Here is a 26645-nt window from a genome sequence, read left to right on the forward strand (position 1 = left end):
GATGGATCGATGACAGATAGATGATAACTAGATAGATAAGTAGTAGAAAGATAGACATGATAGATACGTTATATGTAGTGACTGACAGCAAGTGAACTCCTAAGTGTATTCACCTTTTCTGGTGGGTCATGTCAGGTAGCATGGACTAAGTTGGTGCCAAGCCTAGTAGAAACGGTGTGTGATAAAATTAAGTCACTCTATATATACCATCAAATAAGCTGTGATTATATTAATAGTGATATTGCTTGTGTGCGTGTGTGTGTGTGTGTGTGTGTGTGGTGGGGGGTTGTTTGTGCATAAAACCATCACTCTAAAAAGCTCCTTCATATGTCTCTCAAAGACACATGGCAAAATTGTCATGAGCAGTTTTTTTTTAATTTTTATTTATTTATGATAGTCACAGAGAGAGAGAGAGAGAGGCAGAGACACAGGCAGAGGGAGAAGCAGGCTCCATGCACCGGGAGCCCGATGTGGGATTCGATCCCGGGTCTCCAGGATCGCGCCCTGGGCCAAAGGCAGGCGCCAAACCGCTGCGCCACCCAGGGATCCCCATGAGCAGTTTTTAACTTTGGAGCTGGCCTCCAGCGCACCAGGAGGACAGACACCGTGTCTGGGTAGATGATTGGTTTTGTTGTAGGTGCCTACCACAGTCGCTGGCCATTAAACATGACCGTGGAAGTGTCAAGGTGGGTTTATGTTTGCTTTTTTGTCCGTTGCTCATTGGCATACAAAACAAACACAAATTCAGTGCAGGCATCTTGTTAAGCTTTCCAGAAAGAATGGTGCTCATGAGCTGGGATGGCTTTGGACGCTGGCTAGACCGGTGTCTTTGTCCCTTAATGTTTTACTATTTAGCGTCTCTCCACTTTCACAGAGAGACCTTGTCTTTTTCTTTTCTTTGTAATTCATGCTACCAGAGTGATGGCATGTGAAGGGCATTGCATGAGCATTTCATGTTTGTTCTACTTTGGAAGAGTTTCCTCTTACCCCACCCAGAGAATCTGATTGTTTTCCCATAAAGACACTATATGATCTTGACCATGTCACTTGGCTTAGGACCGTATCTCTATTCTGCATGAATGTCTTGACCTCAGGATAGGTCCTAAAGCATGGGCTTCTTCTATTTTGTGCTCAGGAACACCCGGAATGACCATAGTCTGAGATGCAATCTTGAACAGTTTATCATTCTCTGCACCCCATTCATGTGACTATGACCCCTCCGTCTCCATCCATATGGGGGGGATCACTGAATAAAAACCAAATTCTTTATCGTCTCTCAAGATTCAGCATGACCTAGGTAGAACCTGTTTCTCTGGTCTTTCTTGGAGCTTCATTTACGTATCCATCTTTTAGAGCCCCGCGTGATTCCAATAAAGACTGAAGATTTGCCAGAATGTTCTTATCTCGTAATAGTGGAACTGCGTTGGCACTCTTGGCCCAAAAAAATGCTCTGTATTAGGACAACACTTGCTTTTATCTATCATACCTGGGTTTGTCGATTGAGGGCCAGATGTTCAGAAGTTGCATTCCAACTTTGTGAAAGCAAGAAATATATCTCAGGTTGTCTGTATCTCTGCATGTGTGTGTGTGTGTGTGTGTGTGTGTATGTGTGAGAATATAGCACACTGGCATGAATTTGCAAGTGACAGGAAACACTCCATCTAGATGTGATTTCCGACTAAGTGGACAAATGCAGTTGACTCGAATTCATCTTTGGCTTTCATCTTTGGTTTCAGGTGGGCAAGGGATGGGCGGATGGGAAGGCGGCATTCGTGTCCCAGGAATATTCCGGTGGCCGACAGTCCTGCAGGCTGGGAAAGTGATTAACGAACCCACGAGCCTAATGGACATTTACCCGACACTGTCTTACATAGGCGGAGGGATGTTGCCCCAGGACAGGTATGGACACCGCGCTGGCTCCTAACCTAGGGGGATATAGCTGACGTGCACTTGGACGCATCAGTGAATGTTCTATGGGTCTACGTGGTGATTACTTCATTTTTCAATATTCTGCTAAGATAGGCAGACAACATCTTTCTCTACCTAGTGGATGGTGGGAGAACTTCTCTGTTTCCCTATTGGAAAATATTCTACTTTGTCATAGTTACGCAGACACAGGCTTGGTTGTCCTCATGTCCTCAGACACAGGCTTGGGATTGAGCCTTTCAGTTGTATATTCCCACAAAGCACCCAGACGATTAAGCAAATATTTATTAGGTAAATTACTGAATAAAAGTAAATATGGGTCAGGGCACCTGGGTGGCTCAGCGGCTGAGTGTCAGGACGTGATCCCGGGGTCCTGCCGAGTCTCGCATCAGGCTCCTGCTCGGTGGGGAGTCTGCTTCTCCTTCCGCCTGTGTCTCTGTCTCGCTCTCTGTGTCTTTCATGAATAAATTAATAAAATCTTCCCAAAAGTAATTATATATCAATGTATGTGTGATGAATTATGCTTTATTTCTCTATGGGCTCCCAAGATGCATAAATACATCCTGTGCTCTAATGGTTTAATTCCATGTGTGAGGACTAGTATCTGTTCATCTGCAGTGGGGTTTTTTTGAATCCAATATATGTCGAGAGCTCAGTTTTCTAATCCATGATGCTCATTCATAGCATCCTACAAGGTAGTGGAATAACATCTCTAGCCGCTCACCTCTTCTACTATCTTAAAAATTATGAGTTTTACCTCTTTTTCTGTTTTTTTTTGTATTCTCTGTTATAAAATGAGTGAAGAGGTGTACTGTTTTTTAAAGTCCTCTTCCTTTTCTCTCCTTCCCTCCACCTCCCTCTCTTCCTCCTCCTTGTCTGCTTAACTAACTCCCCCCTTCCTGCTGTCATAATATGTGTGACCAAACCATGCCTCTCTCACCACTTTCTGCATCTCTTCCTCTCTCCCCAGAGTCATCGATGGCCGGAACCTAATGCCCCTGCTGGAAGGCAGAGTGTCCCACTCGGACCATGAGTTCCTCTTCCACTACTGTGGGGTCTACCTTCATACAGCCAGGTGGCATCAGAAGGACTGTGAGTATGAAGATGGCAGTTGTGTGGGAACATGATAGAGATACAGCCCTGTTTGCTTTTCCTCCTGGGAGAAGTTGTGCCATGGACAAACAGCATCCAGCCACAATAGTTCTTTCTCCTTAGGGAAGTTAGTTATGCAGCCATTGCTCCTTGGTAGATTCTAGAGGTGTGTGCAAGCTCGTGTGCATGAATACATCAGAGAGAGAGAGATAGAGACAGAGACAGAGACAGAGAGAGAGACAGAGAGAGATTCCACAACTAAGGACACTGGGATAATTAGCAGCAAGGAGTAAAGTCTGCATGTAACCCGCACAGCAGTTACTGTCTCCTTCCAATTAATCATCTCTGCCTCACCTTCGTGCTATAGGATTCATACAAATAAATATAAATTAACAGGAAATACTCATTTCCTTGCATCTGTAGAGAAAGCTCTATCACAGACATTTGGATAAAGTTCCAGAATTCTTGTTTGATGGGAGATAACTTAATTTTCAGAAAAGATATGGATTTTCTCCCATGTGATGCATCACTTGTGATGTGATCCATTCTTCAGGTCTCTGTGGATGAATGTCCCACATAAAACAAGAACAAACCCACAAAAACCTCTTCCTTCTAGATTCTGTATCAGTTAGGGGGATGTTCAATGGTAAGGAACAAGAAAATAGCTCCCCTCAACAACCAAATCTTCCCAGATTTAACTACCGAGGGTTAAACAAATAGAATTCTACTTATATTTTCATAATAAGGTTTTCAGAAGTTGGAAACACTGAGCTGGGACAGTGCTCAACGCCATGACCGGGATCTGGGTTCTTTCTCTACTATCTCCACTCGGCCCTCTCTGGCACGCTGGTTTTCATTCTCATGCTCCTTCTAATGCTGTGGTTGCAAAGTGGCTGCTGTTTCTCCAACCATCACCTCTGCACCCCATGCAGGAAGGAGAGGGAAGAGCAAAGGGTGTGAAGGACCGAGTCATGTGATTTAGCCTAATTTTATTAGAAAAGCCTAGTGTTTCTGCAAAACCCCACCCACAGCCTTCTGAAAAAGCCTCATTGACCACAGGCTGGAGAACACTTACAATGTTTTCCAGTTAAAATTGATCTCTGGGAAGAGAACCACTAACCATTTATACGGGAAGAAAAAAAGGAAACAAGGAAGGAAAAAAGAGAGAAAGAGGGCCAGAAGGAGGAAGAAAAGAATGAGGAATGATGGACTTTGCCAAAGGAGCTTTGTCCATTTCAGACTGGAAAGAGGTATTTAGTCTTAGAAAATTTTCCATTAAAAAAAAAAAGAAAAGAAAAAAAGAAAATTTTCCATTTTGCCTATGCCACGTCAGGTTGAAATAGTGATTGGAGTCAGAATTTCAAGGATTATAGCAGCCATCCAAGTGGTAGCTATTATCTCCGAATGCCCTCATGATAAAGTCAAAAGAAAAGTCTTGAAATTTGCAGCAAAATTGGGAGTTGTGCCTATGGTTGAGGAAACGCTACAGTTGCCATGTAATTCTGTGCACTAGATTATCAGTTGTTGGCAAAAGCATTTAAGAAATGTATTTTCAATGGAAAGAGTCCTAAAATGATACGAAATATGGCACTGTAATCGAGCTCTGTTTTCTAGGTGCAACCGTGTGGAAGGCCCATTACGTGACTCCCAAATTCTCCCCCGATGGAGCTGGCGCCTGCTATGGAAGCGGAATATGTCCGTGTTCTGGAGATGTCACCTACCACGACCCTCCGCTGCTCTTTGACGTCTCAAGAGACCCTTCTGAGACCCGACCCCTAAACCCTGATAACGAAGCATTATTTGACTCAGTGGTCAAGAAAATCGAGGCGGCCATAAAAGAGCATCGCAGGACACTCACACCTGTCCCACAGCAGTTCTCAGTGTTCAACACCCTTTGGAAACCATGGCTGCAGCCCTGCTGTGGGACTTTCCCCTTTTGTGGGTGTGATAAAGAAGATGACATCCTATCCACTGCTTGGTGAGCGGAAAGGGGCCACTGGTTCGTTCAGTCCACAGGGGATAAATAATTCTTCCCTCCACCCTCAGATTTCAGTTCTTTCTTCAAGTCATGTCCAGGAGCTCAATGAAGTGAAAGTGGATCTGGACACCAGTGTACCTAGAGTTGTGCCATGTTTTTAGATAATCGAGTCATTGTTCAAGCAAAAAGACAGGCCAAGGTGACCTTCTGCAGATTCTTATGGATCTGTGGTTCTTAGAAGGTGATTCGAAGCAATAGGTCGAAGGCATTGTGTTTACATAGTTCTGATAGAAACTTCTCCTTGCGGATCCTAAACCGAGACGTCTTATCTTTGTGATCAGTAATGATTAAGTATTTTGTTTCATCCTGAAGCAGACGGTGTACATATTACTGGAGGTGATGCCACTCTCATTTCTACTCCTTCATTTCCTGTCTTTTCTTCTTTCCTCCTCTTCCTGTCTTAAAAAAGGCCTGCCGACACGTCTTTGTCCTGTTTTGCTGACCTTTGAATGGGAAGGACTTGTTGTGTCTTGGTATTTTCGTGTGTAAAATGGAGGAAACCAATGTCTCTTGCGTAGAGTAGCTGTGAGCACTACATGCTGAAAACCCCCTATATCCAGGAAGCACTCAGTCAATGTCATTGTTACGAATGTTGTCATTGTTGTCCATTGTAATTCATCATTTCCTGTTAAGTTCACAGTAGGAAGCATAGAGAAGAGGCAATATTTAAAATAAAATAATATTTAAAATAAAAATGGATGAAAAAAGCTTTTACTTGAAGAAAGGCATTCAGGAAGCACACTTAGGAAACAATTCTAAGCAGTATAAACAAAAATAAATTTAAAAAATAAAAGTAAAAAAAAATAAATCTATACCTTGAGCAATCTTGGGAAAACAGCCGGGTGCAAGACCAACAAAATATCTTTAAATCGATCACAGGGAAACATCAGCTTTCCTATGAAATAAAAAGTATTAAGAGAAAAGTGGGTTTGCTAATGGCTCCAAGGGAAGCCATAAGACAAGGGAATAATCTCCTTAAACTACTAAGAGAAAATTGTCAACCCAGGTACTGCTTATGTTATAATGATGGTAAAAAATTTAAAAACATAGACAGTTATTACTTTAGAATTTTTATCCCTCTGTTTCATCTCCTTTCCTGTATTGTGAAGCTCTCTGGTATTAGAAGCTTTTTAAACAATTATTTTCCTGATGAATCAAGTCTTTAATCATTATGCAATTTATCTCTTTGTATCTGGTAATGCTCTTTATCTGGAAGTCCAGTTAAGCTGAAATGATCATAGCCATAGTGTTAAAATTTAATTAAATTGGGACACCTGAGTGGCTCAGTGGTTGGGCGTCTGCCTTTGGCTCAGGGAGTGACCCCGGGGTCCCGGGATCAAGTCCCACATTTGGCTCCCTGCATGGAGCCTGCTCCTCCCTCTGCCTGTGTCTCTGCCTCTCTCTGGGTCTCTCATGAATAAATAAATAAAATCTAAAAAAAATAATTTAATTAAATTGAAAATTGCTTAGTATTTAAATGGTGTGCCTTTCCTCATCCCTTGAACAGATGTGTGGCTTTGTATTTAAAGTCCTTCTCATTGTGTGTCAACTACTCTCAAATAAAAAATAGATTAATTAAAAAAATAATAAAGTGCTTCTTCTCTGGACCTCATATCATTGGGTCTTGCTTTTTTACCTATTCTGATCACCTCGGGTATTAATTGCAATGTTTTTTTCCATTAACATTTAGTGTAATTATTGATATGGTTGGATATGGGTCTTCCAACTCTGTTTGCACCAACCATATTGCGTTTCTGGCTTCTTTGGGTTCTTTGGTTATTTTTTTCTTTTAGAATATAATTTTATCTTTTATCTTTTTGCTATTCCTCTTTGCTAGTGCTGGATCTAGAAAATATAATATATATGTTTAGCTTACTATGGTCTAATTAGAGTTAATATCCTATCAGTTCCCATAAAATGGGAAGCTTTGCTACTCTACATATTTGTCAGTACTCCATCATTCTTTATGCTCTAGTTGTTACATGGATTGCAACTACACGTGTTATGTAGCTGCCAGATTGTGTGATTATTTTGCTTTCAACAAGGTGTACATTTTAAAGAAATGGAGAGAAAAAAATAGTCTTTTATGTTTAGCTCAGCATTGACTTTTTCTCATGTTCTTTGTATCTGGGATTTGTGTTTTCATCAGTCATCATTACCTTTCAGACTAAAGATAAACATTTGCATTTTGTGGACAATGTGCCTAGATATGGTTTTCTTCATACTTATCCTACTTGGGTTTTCCTGAGCCTACTGAATCCGTAAATTTATGTATTTCAGAAAAGTTTGGAAATTTTGTATTTATTCAAATAATGTTACTGTTCTATTCTCTCTCTCTTCTCCTCTGTGACTGGACTTTAGACTTTTTGATATTGTTTTATAGCTTCATTTAAATTTTTTTCATCCTGATCTGAAAATTGGATAATTTCTGCTGATCTGTTTTCTTTTTTTTCTTTTTTCTTTTTCTTTATACCAGTTACTGATTTGTTATATACACATACATATGTATGTATTGACTCTTCCCCTTTGTGCTCTAGTTTTTAGGCATTTACAGCAAATTTTTATTTGAGTTCTACATTTTGATTCCAAAATTTACATTTAATTCATATTTGATTGTTACTATGTCTTTGCTGAGATTTTACCATCTTGTTTTTGTGATGAACATATTTTTCTTCATCTCATTGAGTATAAAGATAACAGTTGATTTAAAGTCCTTGTCTAGGTCATCTTTGGGTTGGTCCCTGTTGCTATTTTGTTTGTTTGTTTTATTCTTGAGAGTGGGTCATATTATCCTGACTCTACGTACACTGCATAATTTTGGACTCTATCCTGGACGTTTTGACCATTATGCATGGGGATTCTGGTTTCTGTGATATTCATCAAAAGACTGTTGATGTTTTTGTTTGATCAGGGAATTAACTTGGTTGGACTCAAATTGAAAGCTCTGGTTAGGGGTGCCTGGATGGCTCAGTGGTTGAGTGTCTGCCTTTGGCTCAGGGCATGATCCCGGGGTCCTGGGATTGAGTCCCAGATCGGGCTCCCTGCTTCTCCCTCTGCCTATGTCTCTGCCTCTCTCTGTGTGTCTCTTGTGAATAAATAAATAAAATCCTTTTAAAAAGAAAGAAAGGAAGCAGGCTCTGGCTACTAGATAACAGCTCAGATTCCTGTTCTGATCTTTTATCTTTAACTGGTCATTTTGTGTTTGCCCCGCATTTGTGCAGTTCTCGCTCCAGACATAGATCTGGGCAGAGCTTACATGCAGTGTTTACAAATGTCTCACTCGGGCTCTTTCTTTTCTTTCTGCGATGTTCACCTTCCTTTACATGTATTTTTGGTGTTTTGGACTCTACCCTTGAATCCTATGTGAGCTTTAGCTGCCCCTTGTATCATCTGTAGGCTACTCTCAGATTAAGAGCCTTAAAAACCAGACAAATTCACCTTTTGATGGTCCCTTCTTCCAAATGTTGACTCTTCTCCAGAATCTGCCTTTTTTGCTCCACTCTCCAGAGCTTTCACCACTTCATTTTTGTATTTTGTGTAGAGATTACAGCTGTGATCTCTGGGGAGACAGGTCTGTCAGGAGCTTGCTCATCCATTCTTGAAATAGAAATCAGAGGAATTATTATTAGTGAATGGTTTTGGGGATCAGACATTGCAATAATTCAGTTCAACCATCCTCAGTGACACTATTACACTTTTTGTGATTCAGTTTCATGGATGAGTTATGGGAATTAAGTGTCTGTGAACTGATAGGAGTATGTATGTTCTAACTTCTAAGGATCTTTGTTCAAGTGGAGCAACAGGCTTATTTCTTGCTTAAGAGAGATAAGTCAGCCAACTTTACTAAGTAGACTAAGCCCCACGGCCAAACTCATGCCATCTCTAAGGAGTGTCACCTCTTGATAACCCTGTAATATCTCATCTGGGAAATGTAGATAGTCATCCCTCCTCATTAAAGGTTAATGATAGACATCATGAATTTATTTATGATGTAAACCCCACACAACTATTATCACCCATATAGTGACCACAAGAATTTCCCATTCATTAAGTATGGAAATTTACTCATTGGTCTCACAGGATTACTTTTAATTATTACTGTGTTTTAGGAAAAATACATATGTTTATCAGGGATTTATCTCAATGTACTCAGTAATTAGAGTGATATCTTTTTCTTCTGTAACCCTCATGGTGTTTTTGTGGGGCCAGGCACATATTAGGTACATAAATACACTGTAGATTCAAATCCTGCAGGATTCCATTCCCATGAGGCGTCAAAAATCATTAAACTTGTAGAAATATGGAGTAGACTTGTGGTTGTCAGAGGCTACAGGAGAAGGGTCACGGAGAGTTGTTCACTGAGCACCTGGGTGGCTCAGTGGTTGAGCATCTGCTTTTGGCTCAGGTTGTGATCCTGGAGTCCTGGAATCGAGTCCTGCATCAGGCTCCCACAGGGAGCCTGCTTCTCTCTCTGCCTGTGTCTCTGTCTATCTCTCTCTCTGTGTCTCTCATTAGTACATAAATAATAATAAAATCTTTTATTTTATTATTAAATAAATAATGCAGGGAGCCCAATGTGGGACCTGATCCTGGGATCCCAGGATTGCACTCTGAGCCGAAGGCAGATAGATGCTCAACTGCTGAGCCACCCAGGCGTCCCATGAATAAACAGAATTAAAAAAATTTTAATTCAGTTATGCAAGATGAGTAAGCTCTAAAACACCGTGTCTACAGTTAACAATATTATATTATGCACTTAAAAATTTAAGAGGGTAAAATCTATGTGAAGTATTGTTACCACAGTAGAAAAAAATAAATAAAGGAAGTTTCAAGACTAAAACTAAGATGAATGAAGGGCTAAACATCTGAACTATCTTGTAAATACCACCACACATGCCTAAAATGTATATAATGCATGCGTGTCATGGTCACATCCGTGAAAATGAGACCTGTCTGGAATCTAAAGAGCAACATAGCTTTGTGCTTATTGTAAACCATATGCCCTAAAGTTTTGAAGTCACTGGATTCCTCACTGCTTTTGTTTGTTATACTCAAGAGCAGTAGACATTTTTGCAACAGGGGCTGGCATTCGGGGCAACATTTTTAGCCAGCCAGATGGAGACAGATCATGGTGCAGGATAAGAACAGAATTACACACACACTGACCCCAGCATCACTGGATGCTGTGCTCATGCTGTTGGGACTTAGACCCTATTCTTGATGAGGAAGTTAACATTTTCTTCAGTGATTTGTGGTCTCCAACCAACTCACAATAACTTGAATGAAAATAACCTTGCATTCTTCAAGGTGGAACGTAAGTCCAAGAGCTGTGTGCACGTTTTATAATGACCCTCATTGCTAGATGGCATGTTGTCAATTATAGGTATGGCCCTGAATAAAATTGGTCCAAAATTGGATGTCCTTGCTACTCCTGGCATCCTTGGAGGGCTCCTGGAAAGGAATCCCAGATTTGCATCCCTCTTAAGGAAAGTAGGATATAGGACTGAAAGGATAGGTAAGAGGGGGGACGTGGAAACTATTAATGGTCACAGAGCTTAAAAAAAGGTAAAGAGGAACACCTGGGTGGCTCAGTGGCTGAGTGTCTGCCTTCGACTCAGGGCATGATCCCGGAGTCCCAGGATTGAGTCCTACATCAAGCTCCCTGTGGGGAGCCTATGTCTCTGCCTCTCTCTCTGTCTCTCATGGATAAACAAATAAAATCTTTTAAAAAAAAAGGTAAAGAAAAAAACTTTTGGCTGATGAGTGAGTGACAGATCAAAACCATATCACCTCATCAAATAATTGCAAAATTGTGCCCTCTTATTATGTCCTATAAAACCTACAATTTGCAAGTCACAGTACTGGTCATATGACATGCCTTACTGGGTTTATAGTTTCTCCACTTAGATATGAAGAAGCTTGTGTCCAGATATCGCATATATTTTTGGGTGGTTTTAATTTTTTCAGATGGGAGGGTGTTTGACTGGAAGATTCACTTGTATAAAACGGATACTGAATTTATACTCATGAACTTGCGCCTTGTAGAAAAGAAGACTGTTTTCTCCATTCGGAAGGCTGTACAGAGTTTGTGAGACTCGTTGCGTTCATAGGGTTCACACCACCTGCCAATGGCCATCTCCTGCTTTGTTTCAGCTCCTTTGAGGCAAATGTTAGTTGTGTTCTGGCTTCCTGCACAATCTCTCTTCAGTTTAACGCCTCCCTAAAAGCTCAAGAGTATCGGGACAGAATGTGAAGAGTCAATGTCTAACCTATCACTGTGTGAAATAATCCACCATGAGGTCCCTGTGGATGTACTGAGTGGATGGCATCGTGGAAAGATACTAGTGAAAATATACTTATGAAGTTATGCCTTCCAAGGGTATTGACCCAAGAGGAATGAGACGCATGGTCATGAAAATCCCCGTACAAGGATGTTTCTAGGACATGTTCGTTTCCAAACCATCAACCACTGGTTTGTTTGTCTTATTAGGGAACTGAGTCTTTGCCATATTTTTATCAGATTTTTTCTTTCTCCTAAACTTTGGTTGTTGGGGTTTCCTATAAACATTGCATTTCTAATAGCCATTGATTAGTTCCCATCCGTTGATAGAATAACACAAAGTCTATCTTTCGTTGATAGAATAACATAAACAGGTTGCACAGGATGAAGTACTACTCAACAGCGAACAAGAAGAGACTACAACGTATACAACAGCCATAGAGGAATTTCAAATCCACCATCTTGAAATTGAGAAATAAGGCACCCAAAGAGCACATAAAGTATTGTAGTATTATTCTATTTATATGAACCTTTAGAAAAGGACAATAGAATCTTGATTAGGAGAAACCAAAGCTTTGGTTGTCCAGGACGTGGATCTGGTGTAGGCAGAGAGGTTTTCACGGTGATTGCATCAGTATAACATTTAGGAAACTTTTTTTCTTTGTCAAACGTCGTTGGTCTCGACACTTAACACACATGTTTTTTAACGTATGTTAATTATTAGTTGATAAAGTTCTAAAATATTTCCGCATTGACCTATCCATTTTTCATTGCAAGCTCACACGGTGGCAGACCTGGCTGTTTGTAAACATTGCTATCCAAAAATAAAACTGATGCATCTTGAAAATGCATTTGATTCAGTCTTGATAATAATAAGTGAGGTTTTGACACTCATCCTTGACCATGTAACAAACGAGGATTGCAAAACTCAAAATCCTAAAAATACAAGAAGGAAAAGGGGAAAACCGATCCAATATCCTTGGTAAGTGAGATGCTCTGGAAGCTGGTGGCTCTCACGCTCACTTGCTGGCAACGTATCAAGCGGCACACATGCAATCTGTACTTCTTCCTCTATGTATATTTCAATGACAAAATTACATAAAAGGAGCCTTTTGCCAGGACAACGTTCTGTTCTTATATATTTATCTACGCATTTTCTATTAAAAAAACTTGCAGAGGGCAGTGACATCAAAATAATCCTCAAGCAAAAATAATAATAATAATAATAATCCTCAAGGGGTAAGAAGAAACTTAGAGCTGTCAAGGAGAGCTTGGAGGGCTCTTCTAGGTTTCTGGTTGCTCGGAACAAAGGGGACAGGCGTTCCCCAAACCAGGAGGGAAGCCGCCCACCGGGAGGGCTCCACTCCTACAGCGTGGATAAATGTGTTTTTAGTTTTTTGTGTAACACACCTGACAACCTGACAACTCCCATGAGGCACGTATAATGACTGTCGCTTTCCCACGGGGAAAATGCATTTTAGAGCATTTAGGTCATTAGCCGGGCTGACACGGATGTGCTGCTGGAGCACACTGCTGCCTGAAGGGGGTCAGGGGGCGAGGCAGTGTGCGTGTTTTCCTCGTCTTTTCTTGGCTGTGTTTCTGTGGGAGCCTTCGTGGCCTCCTTACCACCTTGTAGATGCTGAGGTTTCAGGATAACATGGTTACTCTTGTGTTTTAAATAGTTTCAACTGCACCCGATCAGTTGATCGTGGGAGAGCTAACCTCTCGGTTGCTTAAAAAAGAAAAAAAGATACGAACATGGAAATGCTTCTCTTGACTACTCAGAAAGTTTCAATAGCCTCTTCTCTGTGAAATTCTGTTCCGTTTTTACCAGTTCAGCACCTCCGCGGCATTGCTTTCCCAGCTCTTCTTACCTTGACGTGCTTCCCGTGGTCACTCTATCCTGCTCCTCTCCTGTACAGAATAGTTACAAATGATGTCCAGCTTTAAGTCTCAATTAATTTTAAATCATTTAATTAAAAAATTCTTAAAAATCTCATTGTTTCTGCTTCCTGTGATTATAGACGTTAAAAACCGTTTCCGCCTAATGGGGTGATTAGTACAACGGTTAATGGGCTGTAAGCATCGGAATGCAGATCCACACATTGCCTATTTCTAGAATGAGCATGAACGAAAGCTGATATTTTGCTAGAAGCATATCCATGGGGGCGCCTGGGGGGCTCAGTCAATAAAGCATCTGCTTCAGCTCAGGTCATGATGTAAGAGTCCTGGGATCGAGCCCTACCCTGGCTCCCTGCTCATTGGAGCTCTGCTTCCCCCTCTCCCTCTTCTGCTCCCACTGCTCGTGCTCTCTCTCTCTAATAAATAAATAAAATCTTTTTTTTAAAAAAAGAAGCATATCCATGAACGACACGGAGCTGGATTTTAATTCAGCTAATTCCTGTATCTGTGTGTGAATATTATCTGATGCCAGAGGTGATGGTATACAGTATCCCTTTTCTTCCTCATTTTCATTTTTTTAAAAAAAATCTTTTAAGGAAACATAAAAATAAGAAGAAGAAACGGATAGGGTTGCAGGAGGCGTAGATCATATAATGGCCCTTCAGAGCTGCAGGGCAGGTATCTTGGGATCTAAAAGGTCTAAAGGAGCAAGACTGAGGGTTCTGCAGATTGGAACAGGGAGGGAGGGAAGCCAGCGGGACAGGCAGGCAGCAGACTCCCGAAGAGCTGGACAGAACCATGTTGGGCAGCTGGGAGAGAGGCCGGGTCGCCCTGGAGGTCGGGGTGCAGGGGCATAGGCTGTAGCCCCGTGAGCGTGCCATGGTTTCCCTGCAGTCCCGTCGGAGTAAAGCCAGCCGGTGGGGGGCCAGAGTGAGGAGGTCCCATGGGGATGAGATGCTTGCTGATGGCACCTGTTCCAAACTAGGGGCTGCCATCTCCGACCAAGGTATAAAGTGACCCAAGAAGGTAGGCACTGAGCTGTCACCAAAAATGTTCCCAGTTCAGCTCTCACAGGAGTCAAGATCGCCTGCTTCCGTTTCACTGAAAACAACCCCAAACTCACCAAAACTGCAATAGGATATGGGAACGATCCTACCGAGCTGATTATCCTTGGAGCAGATGGTTTCTTTAGGACATTTCCTGAAGTATTACCGGGGTGCCTGATTGAGAATCGCAGAATAATTGTGGTTTGAATGAGAAGCACAATGTGTAAAGCAAAGTGCCAGAGAAGCGTCTTGACTTTTCCTGGCACTTGGGACATGCTTCCCATGCTTTGAGCATCGGAGAAACGGGGACACTAGCCTTTCTATCAGACTACAAGATGAAATAAGTGGACACTTTCTTTAAAACCTCACCATATTTTTGGGTTTTTTTTAACCATGAAGGGCCCTGAGCACCACCTCTCAGAAACATTGCAAGCTCTGTGTCTCCTTTTCGCACCTGCAAAGGCTCTTAACGTCCATGGCAGGATGACGATAAGGGGTGTTTTTGTTTGGTTGGTTTTTATATTTATGGAGTGGGGAGGGTCTTGTAAGTCAAGAATCCAGAGACAAGTTTGTCTGTTGACATGGGAGCCGTCGGCTGTCGGATCCAGCCTTCTGGTTGACCATCTGTTCTGGCTCCAGAAAAGATAAAGGTAACCAGGAAAACCAACATAAGGTCAGAGAATAATTGGCTCAGAAGGAGTAAGACACGCCAAGGTTCGTTTCTGGACAGACTTTGTTTGTCCTGTGTCTTAAAATCAAATTGAATTTCTAATATTGGAAATGTGAAAAAAGAACGCTAAAACCAATAGAACAAGCGTCTATATTCTTAGCACCCGGAAATAACACTATTAAATCCTTTAAAAGGATGAAATCTATGAGAATAGATCTCATCAAATCTACTAAATCTTAAATTCTATTACATCTATTAAAAAATACCTTTTTTTTTGGGCACCCCAGGTGGCCCAGCGGTTTAACGCTGCCTTCGGCCCAGGGCGTGATCCTGGAGGTCCAGGATCGAGTCCCATGTTGGGTTCCCTGCGTGGAGCCTGCTTCTCCCTCTGCCTGTGTCTCTGCCTCTCTCTCTCTCTTTGTATCTCTCATGAATAAATAAATAAAATCTTAAAAAAAAACTTTTTTTTTTACAAAAGTATGTGCATGCATGGTATTGTAATATCCTGTTGCAAAGTAGTTATGCTTTGCTGCATATCAGAGAGATTGTAGACGTATGGAAAGTCATGTTTGCAAGGCTGTGCCAAATTTTTGGAACAGGCATGTGATGTACCTAGTAGATACATATTATTACATAATGATTATTACCAATGTATTACATATTATTACGGCAGCAGTGCAGACATATTTGCTGCCAACAACAAATTAATTCAACTACCATGTGGACAACGTGAAACAATACTGATCTCATCGCTCAGTACGAGACTCTAGGACCCACCTGAGTCGGCTGCTCCTGGAGGGTCCTGCCTTGCGCTCAGTAGGGGGGCATTGAACAGACTCTTTGTGTATGTAGACATTTGGATTAATCCACTTGTTGGTTTCAAGGTCCATGGATGGGATGAGCACTGGGTGTTATTCTGTATGTTGGCAAAGTGAACACCAATAAAAAATAAATTTATTATCAAAAAAAAAAAAAAGGTCCATGGATGGCCTTAGTCACCCCCATCAAATCACCGAGGGAAAGGATGGCTTTTATCCAGCACCCCTGTGTGTAGAACTCTGCGGTTTCTAGCTCGTGGCATTCGCCTCAAGTATAGATAGATCGTGGGTGTGTTTCTCTAATCACACAGCTGGCGTGAAGTAATGTACACACCTTACATACTCATTCCGCTTTCTTTCTTAAACCCTGAATTCATTACCTCGCTGTAGTTTTATAAGACAGTTGACTGTCGGGTCAACGGGTGGTATAATTTCTTTTGCAGAAGTATTTTGTGCTTTGTTTGTTTTTCTAGGTGGCATTCAAGGTCAATTTGTCCAGTTACAAAAACAATTTGAGTTTTTGAAAGGATTCCTTTAAAAACACGGGTCACGTAGGGACGAGTTGTATCTCTAGAGTACTAAATTTTCCCATTAAAGGAAAGGTGTGTATTTTTCTTTACTTAAAACTTAAAAAAAAAAAAAAAAAACCTTTGTCGAATTATAGGTTTTTGTCCATTCGTTTCTTTAATGTAGATTTGTCTCATTCTTATGTATTTTACATTTGTTGCCATAGTTATCTGGAGCCATGTTGTTTATTGGATATTTTTTTCATTTTTATAGTGTGTTTTGCTTTACTCAATATATTCAAAATCTTACCGTGTCAACACATAATTGGTGTAGGAAGTAATCAACGAGCTATTTTACATTCTTTTTAACACGTTGTCTTCAAAATCTGATGAGTATTTGTTGCCTACAGCCATGTCAATGCAGACACTAAGTTTTCATCAGAAATACTTGATCCGAGGATGCCTGGGTGGCTTAGCGGTTGAGCGTCTGCCTTCGGCTCAGGGCATGCCCGGGTCTGGGATTGAGCCTCCATCCCAATTGGGCTCCTGCGAGGAGCCTCTTTCTCCCTCTGCCTGTATCTCTGCCTCTCTCTGTGTGTCTCATGAATAAAAAAAATAAAATCTTAAAAAAATAAATAAAAATAGAAAAGACATACTTGATCCATGTTTAGATTTTACAACATGTATTCTCAAGAAAGCATAACCACATGGAGCTATTTTTTCATTACACTTTCTATGTTTTATTTGATTACATAAAAGATGGTAAGTTTGACGTTCACAATCTTACTCCCTCATGACTGAGCTCCTGTGTGTTATTCTGTGACCTTGAGGGGAAGATGTAGAATCACGCTATAAGCCACACATTTGCTTCGACAGAGTGTCAGTTCGTGTGCGTGCATGTGTGTGTCTAGGTGTGTGTGCTACTGTACCAAGGGAGTAATACAGCATTTCTCTTTCACTAAGAGGATTCAAAAATATGAATGGACATTTCCCAGATGTCTTTACACTGTCTATAGAAGTGACCGTCTTCTCTTTTAACATTCTTTTATAAGAATAGATTTTCTTTTACTTCTTTCCTTTTTTAAGATTTTATTTATTCATGAGACACACACAGAGAGAGAGAGAGAGAGAGAGAGAGAGAGAGGTAGAGGGAGAAGCAGGCTCCATGCAGGGAGCCCGATGCAGAACTTGATCCCAGAACCCAGGGATCATGACCTGAGCCGAAGACAGACGCTCAACCACGGAGCCACCCAGGTGTCCCAATAATAGATTTTCAACATTAGAATGACCCTAGTGTTTATTTGGGGTCTCAGAATTGCCATGCTGGGACAGAGATATTGGCTGCAAACGCGGTTCTCCTCCCCAGGGAACAAAAGTCAGGGGTTTTTAGAGATGACAGAGAATGCTTGTGTGTGCTGTTTTATAAGGAACTGGTGGTGGTGGCAGAAAACGAACCTTGGCTGAACCTGACTGCTTACTAAGGTTTTCACTAAAGCAAAGTATCTTCCTGTAGCAGGTTGCAGGGGTGTGGGCTGAATCCCTGGAGGATTTGTGGTTTGGCTCAGTTTCCAAGTTCGTGTTTTTGCCGGCAAGGACGTGCAGAATGTCCATGTCCTGCCTGGCCTCCCGGATCCATTCCACCTGCCACAGAGGTGACCCTGGTGGCCTGCTAGTTCCTGGACTAGTTGGCTGGACTCTGGCTGCCACCTCACCCGCCGGTGCATGTAAACCCAGAGGCTCCCCCGGCTTTGACATCCTTGGCGCTTCCCAACTGAAACTAAGTTCCTTGAAAAGATGCATCCGTGTCTGAAATCACACAGTCGGGATAGCTTGCACTCAGTTCCTAAAAAGAAAAGAAAGACGAAAGGATTATAAGCCTCGATACGTGTTGACATGACTTTTTTTTATACTAATAGTGATATAAATAATGCTGTACGTCAGTTCGTACTTGTTTACTGACACTAAAATCATATAAATAATAGCACAGGTCGCTTCATACTTGTTTAAAATTAAGCGATGACTTAAATGACACGCTCTTGTCATGAAAATGCATGTTGCCCCCAAAGGCAACATGTCATGTTTTGGACATTTAATTCATAGAAAAATAAACACGTAAAAAAAAAAAAAAAAGAAGAAACATGTGAACTCAATTCTTAGACTCCTCAAACGTCCATGTGTTTTGAGGTCCGAGTTATGAGATTCAATTTGAGTATATAGAGAATAAAAAAATACAATAAATAATTAATGCATATAAAATAAAACAATATTATATTCTATTTTTGCATATTCTGTATGTAAATATGTGTAAATCTATACAAGTATAAACATTAAATTCATATATTTTAAATAAATGGGGATCCCTGGGTGGCGCAGCGGTTTAGCGCCTGCCTTTGGCCCAGGGCGCGATCCTGGAGACCCGGGATCGAGTCCCACGTCGGGCTCCCGGTGCTTGGAGCCTGCTTCTCCCTCTGCCTGTGTCTCTGCCTCTCTCTCTCTCTGACTATCATAAAAAAAAAAAATTAAATAAATGTATGTGAATTTATACATAATTAAAAATTCACTTTATATATTTTATATATAAATATATATAAATGTATTTTACATATGTAAAATTATAGCATCCCGTAGGTTTAAAGGGGTCTTTTATACATTTTACTCTTTTTCTGCTTTAAAGCTACATTTTGGGGTTGCTTGCACTTAGTCGAGCATCTGATTCTTGCTTTCAACTCAGGTTGTGGAGATCGAGTCCTGGGTTGGGCTCCAAGCTGGGCATGGGGTCTGCTTGGGTTTCTCTCTCTCCTTCTGGCCCTACCGTCACCCTGGTTTGCATGAGAATGCTCTCTCTCTCTTTAAAAAAATGACATTTTGACAGTATTTTTTATAAGCTATTTTAATTTTAAAAATTGCGTGATGTTTTAAACATACCACAAGTTAAATAATAAAATATGATCCTATCTCACATTAAACATTCCAGCAGCTAAAAAGATGGTGAAGTGAGAATCAGAAGTCAGTCTGACCCTGATTCTGGGTCAGAAAAGAAGAGTTTGGCATTTTGATGATGTACAGCCCACTGGCCTGTCGGCAAAAGAAAACCAGGAAGTACAAATTTGCACAGCGCCCTTTCCCGAAGGAGCCTTTCCTTACCCGAGGCCCACACCAGCGCCAGTTTCTCTTTATTTATTCTTCGTGCTCATCTCATCGTGTGCACTCCTTAATGCCCATGCATTGCCTTTTTTGAAGAAGTCACTGACTGAGATGAACACATCATGTATGATTTTCAGTTTTGGTTTTGACTTGGAGTCCGTTAGGTACATATTTTTATCTTTTTATTTTATTTTATTTTATTTTATTTTATTTTGTTTTATTTTATTATTCTATTCTATTCTATTCTATTCTTTTATTTTATTTTATTTTATTTTATTTTATTTTATTTTATTTATTTTTCTCAAAGGCAGGAGCTTCCCCTAGATTGGCCAGAGGGAGCACAGCCCTTTTCAGAGCTTGGTTTTGGCCAAATGGTAGCTACTGGAGAATTTTGACCTCTAAAAATAGGAGACAATGGGGATGCCTGGGTGGCTCAGCGGTTTAGCGCCTGTGTATGGCCCAGGGTGTGATCCTGGAGACCCGGGATTGAGTCTCACGTCAGGCTTCCTGCATGGAGCCTGCTTCTCCCTCTGCCTGTGTCTCTGTCTCCCTCTCTCTCTCGTGAATAAATAAGTAAAATCTTAAAAAAAAATAGGAGACAATGGATCTGTGGCCATTAGTTGCAGTGGTAAGCTTAATAACCAGCTGGGGCTCCAGGCTATGGGGCTTTTTCCCAGTAACCAGTGAATATCCTTGAATAATATGTTAATTTGGACCTCTCATTTACAAATCTACAAGTTAGTGCCAATAGTTATTTCAAAGAATGCATGAATAAACAGCTCCTTGGTGGTTCATCTGCTGGCTGCTATTTGATTCCCTGTTTTACAATGGGGTGTTCTCATGGGGGGGGGCGCAGGTAGTGGCTTTTCAATCTGTAGAGACGAATGTTTGCCTGTTTCTTCCTGTCCTGCTTATGGCTAAGGGACGTGTGCACTTACCTCACGGACCGGAATTTGCAGTACTGGAGATCTGTACTCAGGCAAGTTAAAGGAAGCTCTCTGAAGCTGACTTATCCTCCACCAAAAAAGAGCCATTTCCTTATATATATATTTATATATAATTGAAAGCAGATATCTTAGCAACAGGTAAATCAGAATGTTTGGGAGATGAGCTATGGAATAAGGGATTTGGCCGACGCCAGAGATTTCAGGGAATAAGCGTTTAAGACCTGAAATGAGGTTCATGTATTTGTAATATGTACAATGTATATACATACACATAATATATAAATATGTATTTTAATATGGACTTATAGATACTATATATATGGCAGGTGTATACAGTGTTTACATATAGTTACCATATATAGACATGTACTCTGTATATATGGTGTGTGCTTATATATATGGTATGTGTATATATGTATATAGAAAATAAATATATGGTATATATATATATGGTGAGTGTGTTTATATATGTATATGGCGTGTATACGTGCTGTGTGTATAATATATACAGTGTATGCATATGTCTGGAGTATATTTATGGTATCTATATGTGGTGTGTATATATATATGGTGTATATATATGTATATGTTGTGTGTATATAATATATATGGTGTGTACATATATATGGGGTATATATATGGTATCTGTATATGGTGTGTATATATGTGGAGCACATATATGGTGTATGTATATATATGTGTGTGTGTGCTGTGTGTATATAATGTATATGGCATGTATATATGTATGGAGTATATATGTGGTGTATATATCTCATATATAAATGTTACCAATGTATATGGTCTAAATATGTATAAACATTTATGTATATATATGGGACACACACACAGACATATATATACACATATATATATATACCATATATAGACACGAGGTGCTGGTCTTGAGGGCTTTATAAGCATATTTCCAGACACGAGGTGCTGGTCTTGAGGGCTTTATAAGCATATTTCCCTTTATTCTTGAATTAGAGGAACCCTGTGAGGTAGGAGTGGTTACCATCCTTGTTGTCTATATAGCTAAATTTCCCCAATCACCCAGCTGTAAGTGGTGAAGCTAAGAGCCCAGCCCTCAGGATCTTCACACTCCCTGCCCATAAATTCATTCCTTAAAAAGATTTTATTTATGTATTTGACAGAGAGAAAGAGAGCACAAGCAGGGGGAGTGAGTGGCAGGCAGAGGGAGAGGGAGAAGCAGACCCCCTGCTGAGCAGGGAGCCTGATGTGGGTGGGACTCAATCCCAGGACCCTGAGGTCATGACTTGAGCCCAAGGTAGATGCTTAACTGAGCCACTCAGAGGCCCTAAGGCTCCTAAAATCTATGAAGGCCAAGAAAAAGATGAAACAACCACGGGATTTTTCTGCCAGGAAGATGGAATTCTTCAAGAGATAGATAAAGATATTTGAAATATAAAGCTGTGTCTTAATTGTCCTTCGATAAAATTAAATTGATTGATTAATTTAAGCAAAGAATTTTTTAAAGTTTTATTTATTTACTGAGAAAGAGAGAGAGAGGAAGAGTAGGGGGAGGGGCAGGAGAAGAGTGCGAAGCAGATTCCCTGCTGAGCAAGGAGCCTGACTTGGGGCTGAACAGAGACTCAATCCCAGGATGTCAAGATTTCTCAAATCAATGAATTAAATTTTAAAAATTAATTAATTAATTAACATAGGGTAAATAAATGAAATAAAGAATAAATGAAATTAAGTCAATTAAATACATAACAAGTAAAAAATAGATAAAATTAAATTAATTAAATATAGTAAATTAATTAAATAATGTAAGTAACCTAAATAAAGACTCCTAACTCTGGGAAACGAGCTAGGGGTGGTGGAAGGGGAGGAGGGCAGGGGTGGGGGTGAATGGGTGATGGGCGCTGAGGGGGGCACTTGACGGGATGAGCACTAACTGTTATTCTGTATATTGGCAAATTGGACAGAATAAAAAATAAATTTATTATTTAAAAAATAAAAATAAAAATAAATTAATTAATTAACATAAGGTAAATAAATAAAAAAGTAAAATAAATGAAATTAAGTAAATTAAATACATAACAAGTAAATAAAAGATAAAATTAAATTAATTAAATATAGTAAATTAATTAAATAACGTAAGTAACCTAAATAAAATAAAATAAATTAATAAAATAAAACGAATTAAATTGAGTAAATAAAATAACAAGATTAATAAAATGCATTCATTAATAATGTAAGTAATGTAAAATAAATAAAATAAGGTAAATAAATTAATTAAATAAAATACATGAATTAAATTAAAAACCTAAAATGTAGCGCATGCTGTGCCGCACATCCTGTTCCATCTCTCACCCACCCATGTCACCCACCAGTGACATGGCTACAACGCTGCACGTGTTTTGCAGACATCGAAGCAGATGCTGGTAGAGAGGAGCCTGTCTAGGGACGGAGACTTACTTCCTAGTGGAGAGAGAGCTGATGGCCTGTCTTGAGGCCCATGGATGTGACACAGATGTGGCTTCGTGTGGCCGTCCCCAAAGCTGTCCTCGGTCCCTGTGACTTCTCCTAGGCAGGACGTGGGCACTGCCACCCAATGGGTCTCAACTTCCCAGAGTCTCATCATCACCATGTGTATTTCTGCTGGGAAAAGGTGGCCTGCTTACCAGTTCCTTTCTGTCTCTATCCAAGATCCCAAGACGCCCTGTGTTGTGTCATCACCCTTAACATTCTGTTGGGACTGATTAGGTCATAACCACTTACTACTCTCCTGGAAAGTTCTTTGGGAGATGTCTCACTCCCGGTGTTGTGGGAAAGCCAAGCCTTCCCGTCCACCATGCTTGCTGCCGCACACCGAGCTTCTCCTGACTGGAGACGGAGGCCCACCTGTCAAAATTACCCACCGTCTCCGGCAGCTTCTACGTCTAGAGGTATGTAGGTGCTCACTCTACTCTTCAGCAACGCGACGTCTTCACCCACATTGGATCCGTTGGGGACGACTTCCTTTCCATCACCTCCTTCTTAGTCCTGCTCTGCTGGCTGACTTTGCCTACCGATCATTAAAAACATATTTTAATATGTATGTATTTATGATCTATCACTATAATATATATCATATAGATTACTAAATATATTTGTTGTGTATTACTGTAATATATATTTATTATATATTGCTGTAATATAATTTATTATATATTGCTATAATATACTATTATGTATGTTACTATAATATAGACAATAAATATATATTTATTATATATTGCTGTAATATACTGTTATGTATGTTACTATAATATATACTCTATATTACTATAATATATTACTATATGTGTTTATTATGTACTATTCAAATATAAATCTAATTACTATGATATATATTTATTATATATTATTATAATACATATTATATGTACTATAATATGTATATAGTATATATATACTGAGTGTATATGGTACTATATATGTACTATAATATGTAATATATATTATATGTATATGTACTATATATTATATAATAGTACATACAATATATAATTATATTACCACAATATATATTATATATTACTCATATATTTATTAAGTATTACAATAATGTATATTTATTATGTATCACTATAATATATGTTGATTACATATTACTATAATATATACATTTTTCATATATTACTATCATATATTTTACATCTTACTACAATATATACAATATATATACAATAAATATAATTTATTACATATTACTATATGTTTATTATATATTACTATAATGTTACTAAATATATATTAATAGTATATTATTATACTATATTACCTATTATAATATAACATATCTATGCTATCTTGTATTATATACATAATAAATGTTACTATATATTTATTATCATATTTTTTATATATTATATATAATAAACACAACATAGGTGTTATACATAATGTGTATATTCTTAAAATAGAGCCCTAAATGCTCCACTTAAGACTCCAGCACAGTTTTCCTCCATTGTCGACACAGGCTTATAGAGGTTTACAATCCAGCCATTCAAAGAAAACAGCTCCAACTTACACCCTACTGTGGAAATACCTTCTAAGAAGTAAAACCAAAATAGTTCGTTGCCGGAAAAGTGCAAAGTGAGGGAACATAGCTCCCGAGTGACAACGTCTTTGTTTCCCGTAACCCTGCTTTTCTTTCTCACCTAAATATATCCTAAATATCCTAAATATAATTTCGAACGATCGTTCTTTGTGTTAAGCCTAAGAGCGGCTCCCAGGACATTTTCCGGAGTCCCCGTCTCCGAAGCTCATGGCACTAGCATCACTTCACTGTCCTAATTGTGAACTGTTTGTTGACACCTGATGAGATGAAAGTGCTCCTCGGTTGAAAGGACACCAGAAGGAAACGCAAAGGGGACTTGTGGAGCAAGAAAGGCCGGAAGCCGGCTGCCCCGCTGAGTAGGTGCCTGCCTGGAGCCCTCAAGTGCTCGCCCAGGGGTGAGGCAGCTGGAGGAAGCTGCTTTCCCAGGCACCATGGCCAGCCAGCAGCGTGTGGCATCCCGACACTCATCATGAGTAGCTCAGTGTCCTGAGCTCCATCCTGGGAGAGGCTGCGGCGGCTTCTCTGAGTCGCCCTGGGTGGTGCACTTCGCACGGACCTCTCATTTGAGGAGAGCTTTTGACCTGTCAGCATGGAAACCTATTGCGTTGCTGGTTGCGCAACAGAATGAACGTTCAGTGCTCCTGAATACTCGATACTAGCACTTAATCACGGATTTGGGTGCGTGACGTTAGATGTGAAGACGGTACAGCTGCCTTCTGTGATGACCCCAGCTGTCCTAAACCTTAGGCATGTTGACGCTCACACCCTGGCTGTGAGAACTGTGACCTTCCCAGCTGCGGGCACAAGGAAGAGCACTCTCGCGGCTACCTATCCCGGGGCCTGCCCGTCTTTCCTGTTCTGGAGCCCACAGGTGCTCTGCGTACATCACGTCTCCAACCGATCATCCCATTTTATTCCCTGCAAAGACTTTCCACCTTCGGTCTCTAGCTCAGTATTTCTCAACAGGAGTAGATCCGAAGCTGAAGGAATGCTTGCTTGAACAGACTCCGAGGGATGCTGTTCTGGTGGGATCACCCTTGGACGTCAATCCGTGGCACGTTGATAATTTATTAAGTGTCCGTCATTTGCTCTTTAGGCTTTATGTACCTGCATGAAGGTCATTTGATTGTATTTGAAACGTCTCCCAACAAGGGCATGACGGGGTACTTGACACCTGTCACCTGAAAATACATAAGGAAGACGCAGAAAGGAGAATGCAGTGGGCAACGGGTAAAACGAGGCCGCTGGCTGAGACATGGCTGCGCTTGCTCCAGGTGACCCACACAGAGGTGGATGGAGGTCCTCATCGTGACGTCAAAATGTGTGACCACAGCAGACGTGTCAAGAGGCCACAAGATCGTGTTATCCTGTAATAAATTAAACAAGAAGCGCGCTGGAATGAGGTGGCCCTGATACGTCGATAACGAACACAGCAAACCAAAACCAGCAAATGCACTCGTCCCCAAGGAAATGAAATTTGGGGAAGGACCAAGCACAAACAGCCGTCCAGCTGTGAGCGTCCTATAAAACCCTTTCCCGAGCTCCTGTCCCTACCGTGCTCAGGACGATGTGAGGTGTGCAGGTGCCCGCTGTAGACAGACCCTTTTGCTCAAATGAACTGCAACATTTTAGGGTCTTCGTTGGTCTTCTTTTAAGTACAAAAGGGGAGTCAGCTGAGTCGCGGCGAGAGGTCATAGATTGGGACCTGGCTTCGTGGTTCTGTCTTGAAGTTCCAAGCTGGGAGCCTGGGTTTGTTTAGGGAGGTCTACTGTGGGCTGGGAATGCAGATGGGGGGCGGCAAAGCCTGTCCTTAGCCTCATGCAGCTGACATCCGAATGGGGCACAAGCGGTCATCAGGAGAAGCTCCCAGGGATGGGGTTTGCAGGCAGGGATCCAGGAGGGGTGGTCAAGGAGGGATGGCCTCCCGTACAGCGTCGGAGAGGAGGTAAGTGAACAGCCTGTGTCTATGTCTGGGGAGTGGGCAACAGGTCAGGTTTGAGGGCGTGTTGTGGGTTGAGTGGGGTCTCCCACCCCTAAACCACATGCTGAAACCCTAATTGCCTGGGTGTGTTGGAGTAAACTGGGTCCATCCTGAAGGAGGTGCTGACAGGTTGGGTTCCTGGAGAGCAGGGACCCTGGGCTGTTCCCCAGAGTGGCTTGGATGTCACCTGAGCATGTGGTCCCCCCTCCCCGCCGCCTGCCTC

The 26645-nt window shown here is 40.8% G+C and overlaps 2 protein-coding genes and 1 long non-coding RNA gene across 10 annotated transcripts in view; 2 read left to right on the forward strand and 1 right to left on the reverse strand.

Annotated features, from left to right (window-relative positions):
- Window positions 1-6663, forward strand: part of LOC140629115 (arylsulfatase H-like) — a 30640-nt gene extending 23977 nt beyond the window's left edge. Inside the window, exons 9-11 of the mRNA XM_072818593.1 lie at window positions 1737-1899; window positions 2897-3018; window positions 4633-6663. Coding sequence (XP_072674694.1) covers window positions 1737-1899; window positions 2897-3018; window positions 4633-5000 — 653 coding nt within the window. The 3' untranslated portion in view covers window positions 5001-6663. The remainder of the gene's footprint in view (window positions 1-1736; window positions 1900-2896; window positions 3019-4632) is intronic.
- On the reverse strand, window positions 4348-15866 carry LOC140629118 (uncharacterized). The gene is made up of 4 exons (XR_012026982.1): window positions 15732-15866; window positions 8495-8653; window positions 5872-5951; window positions 4348-5681 (listed from the first exon to the last, which is right to left on the reverse strand). It is a non-coding gene; the product is annotated as an uncharacterized lncRNA (long non-coding RNA).
- A 7285-nt stretch (window positions 15867-23151) lies between these two features.
- Window positions 23152-26645, forward strand: part of LOC140629051 (arylsulfatase F-like) — a 31718-nt gene continuing 28224 nt past the window's right edge. For 2 of the 8 annotated variants that reach the window (XM_072818446.1, XM_072818452.1), the window contains exon 1: window positions 23152-23284. The gene's annotated coding sequence lies outside the window, so the exon portion shown is untranslated. The other 6 variants (XM_072818443.1, XM_072818447.1, XM_072818445.1 and 3 more) reach the window with 6 other exon arrangements.

This window comes from Canis lupus, chromosome Y (genome assembly GCF_048164855.1).
Source record: "Canis lupus baileyi chromosome Y, mCanLup2.hap1, whole genome shotgun sequence".
Taxonomy (NCBI): Eukaryota; Metazoa; Chordata; class Mammalia; order Carnivora; family Canidae; genus Canis; species Canis lupus.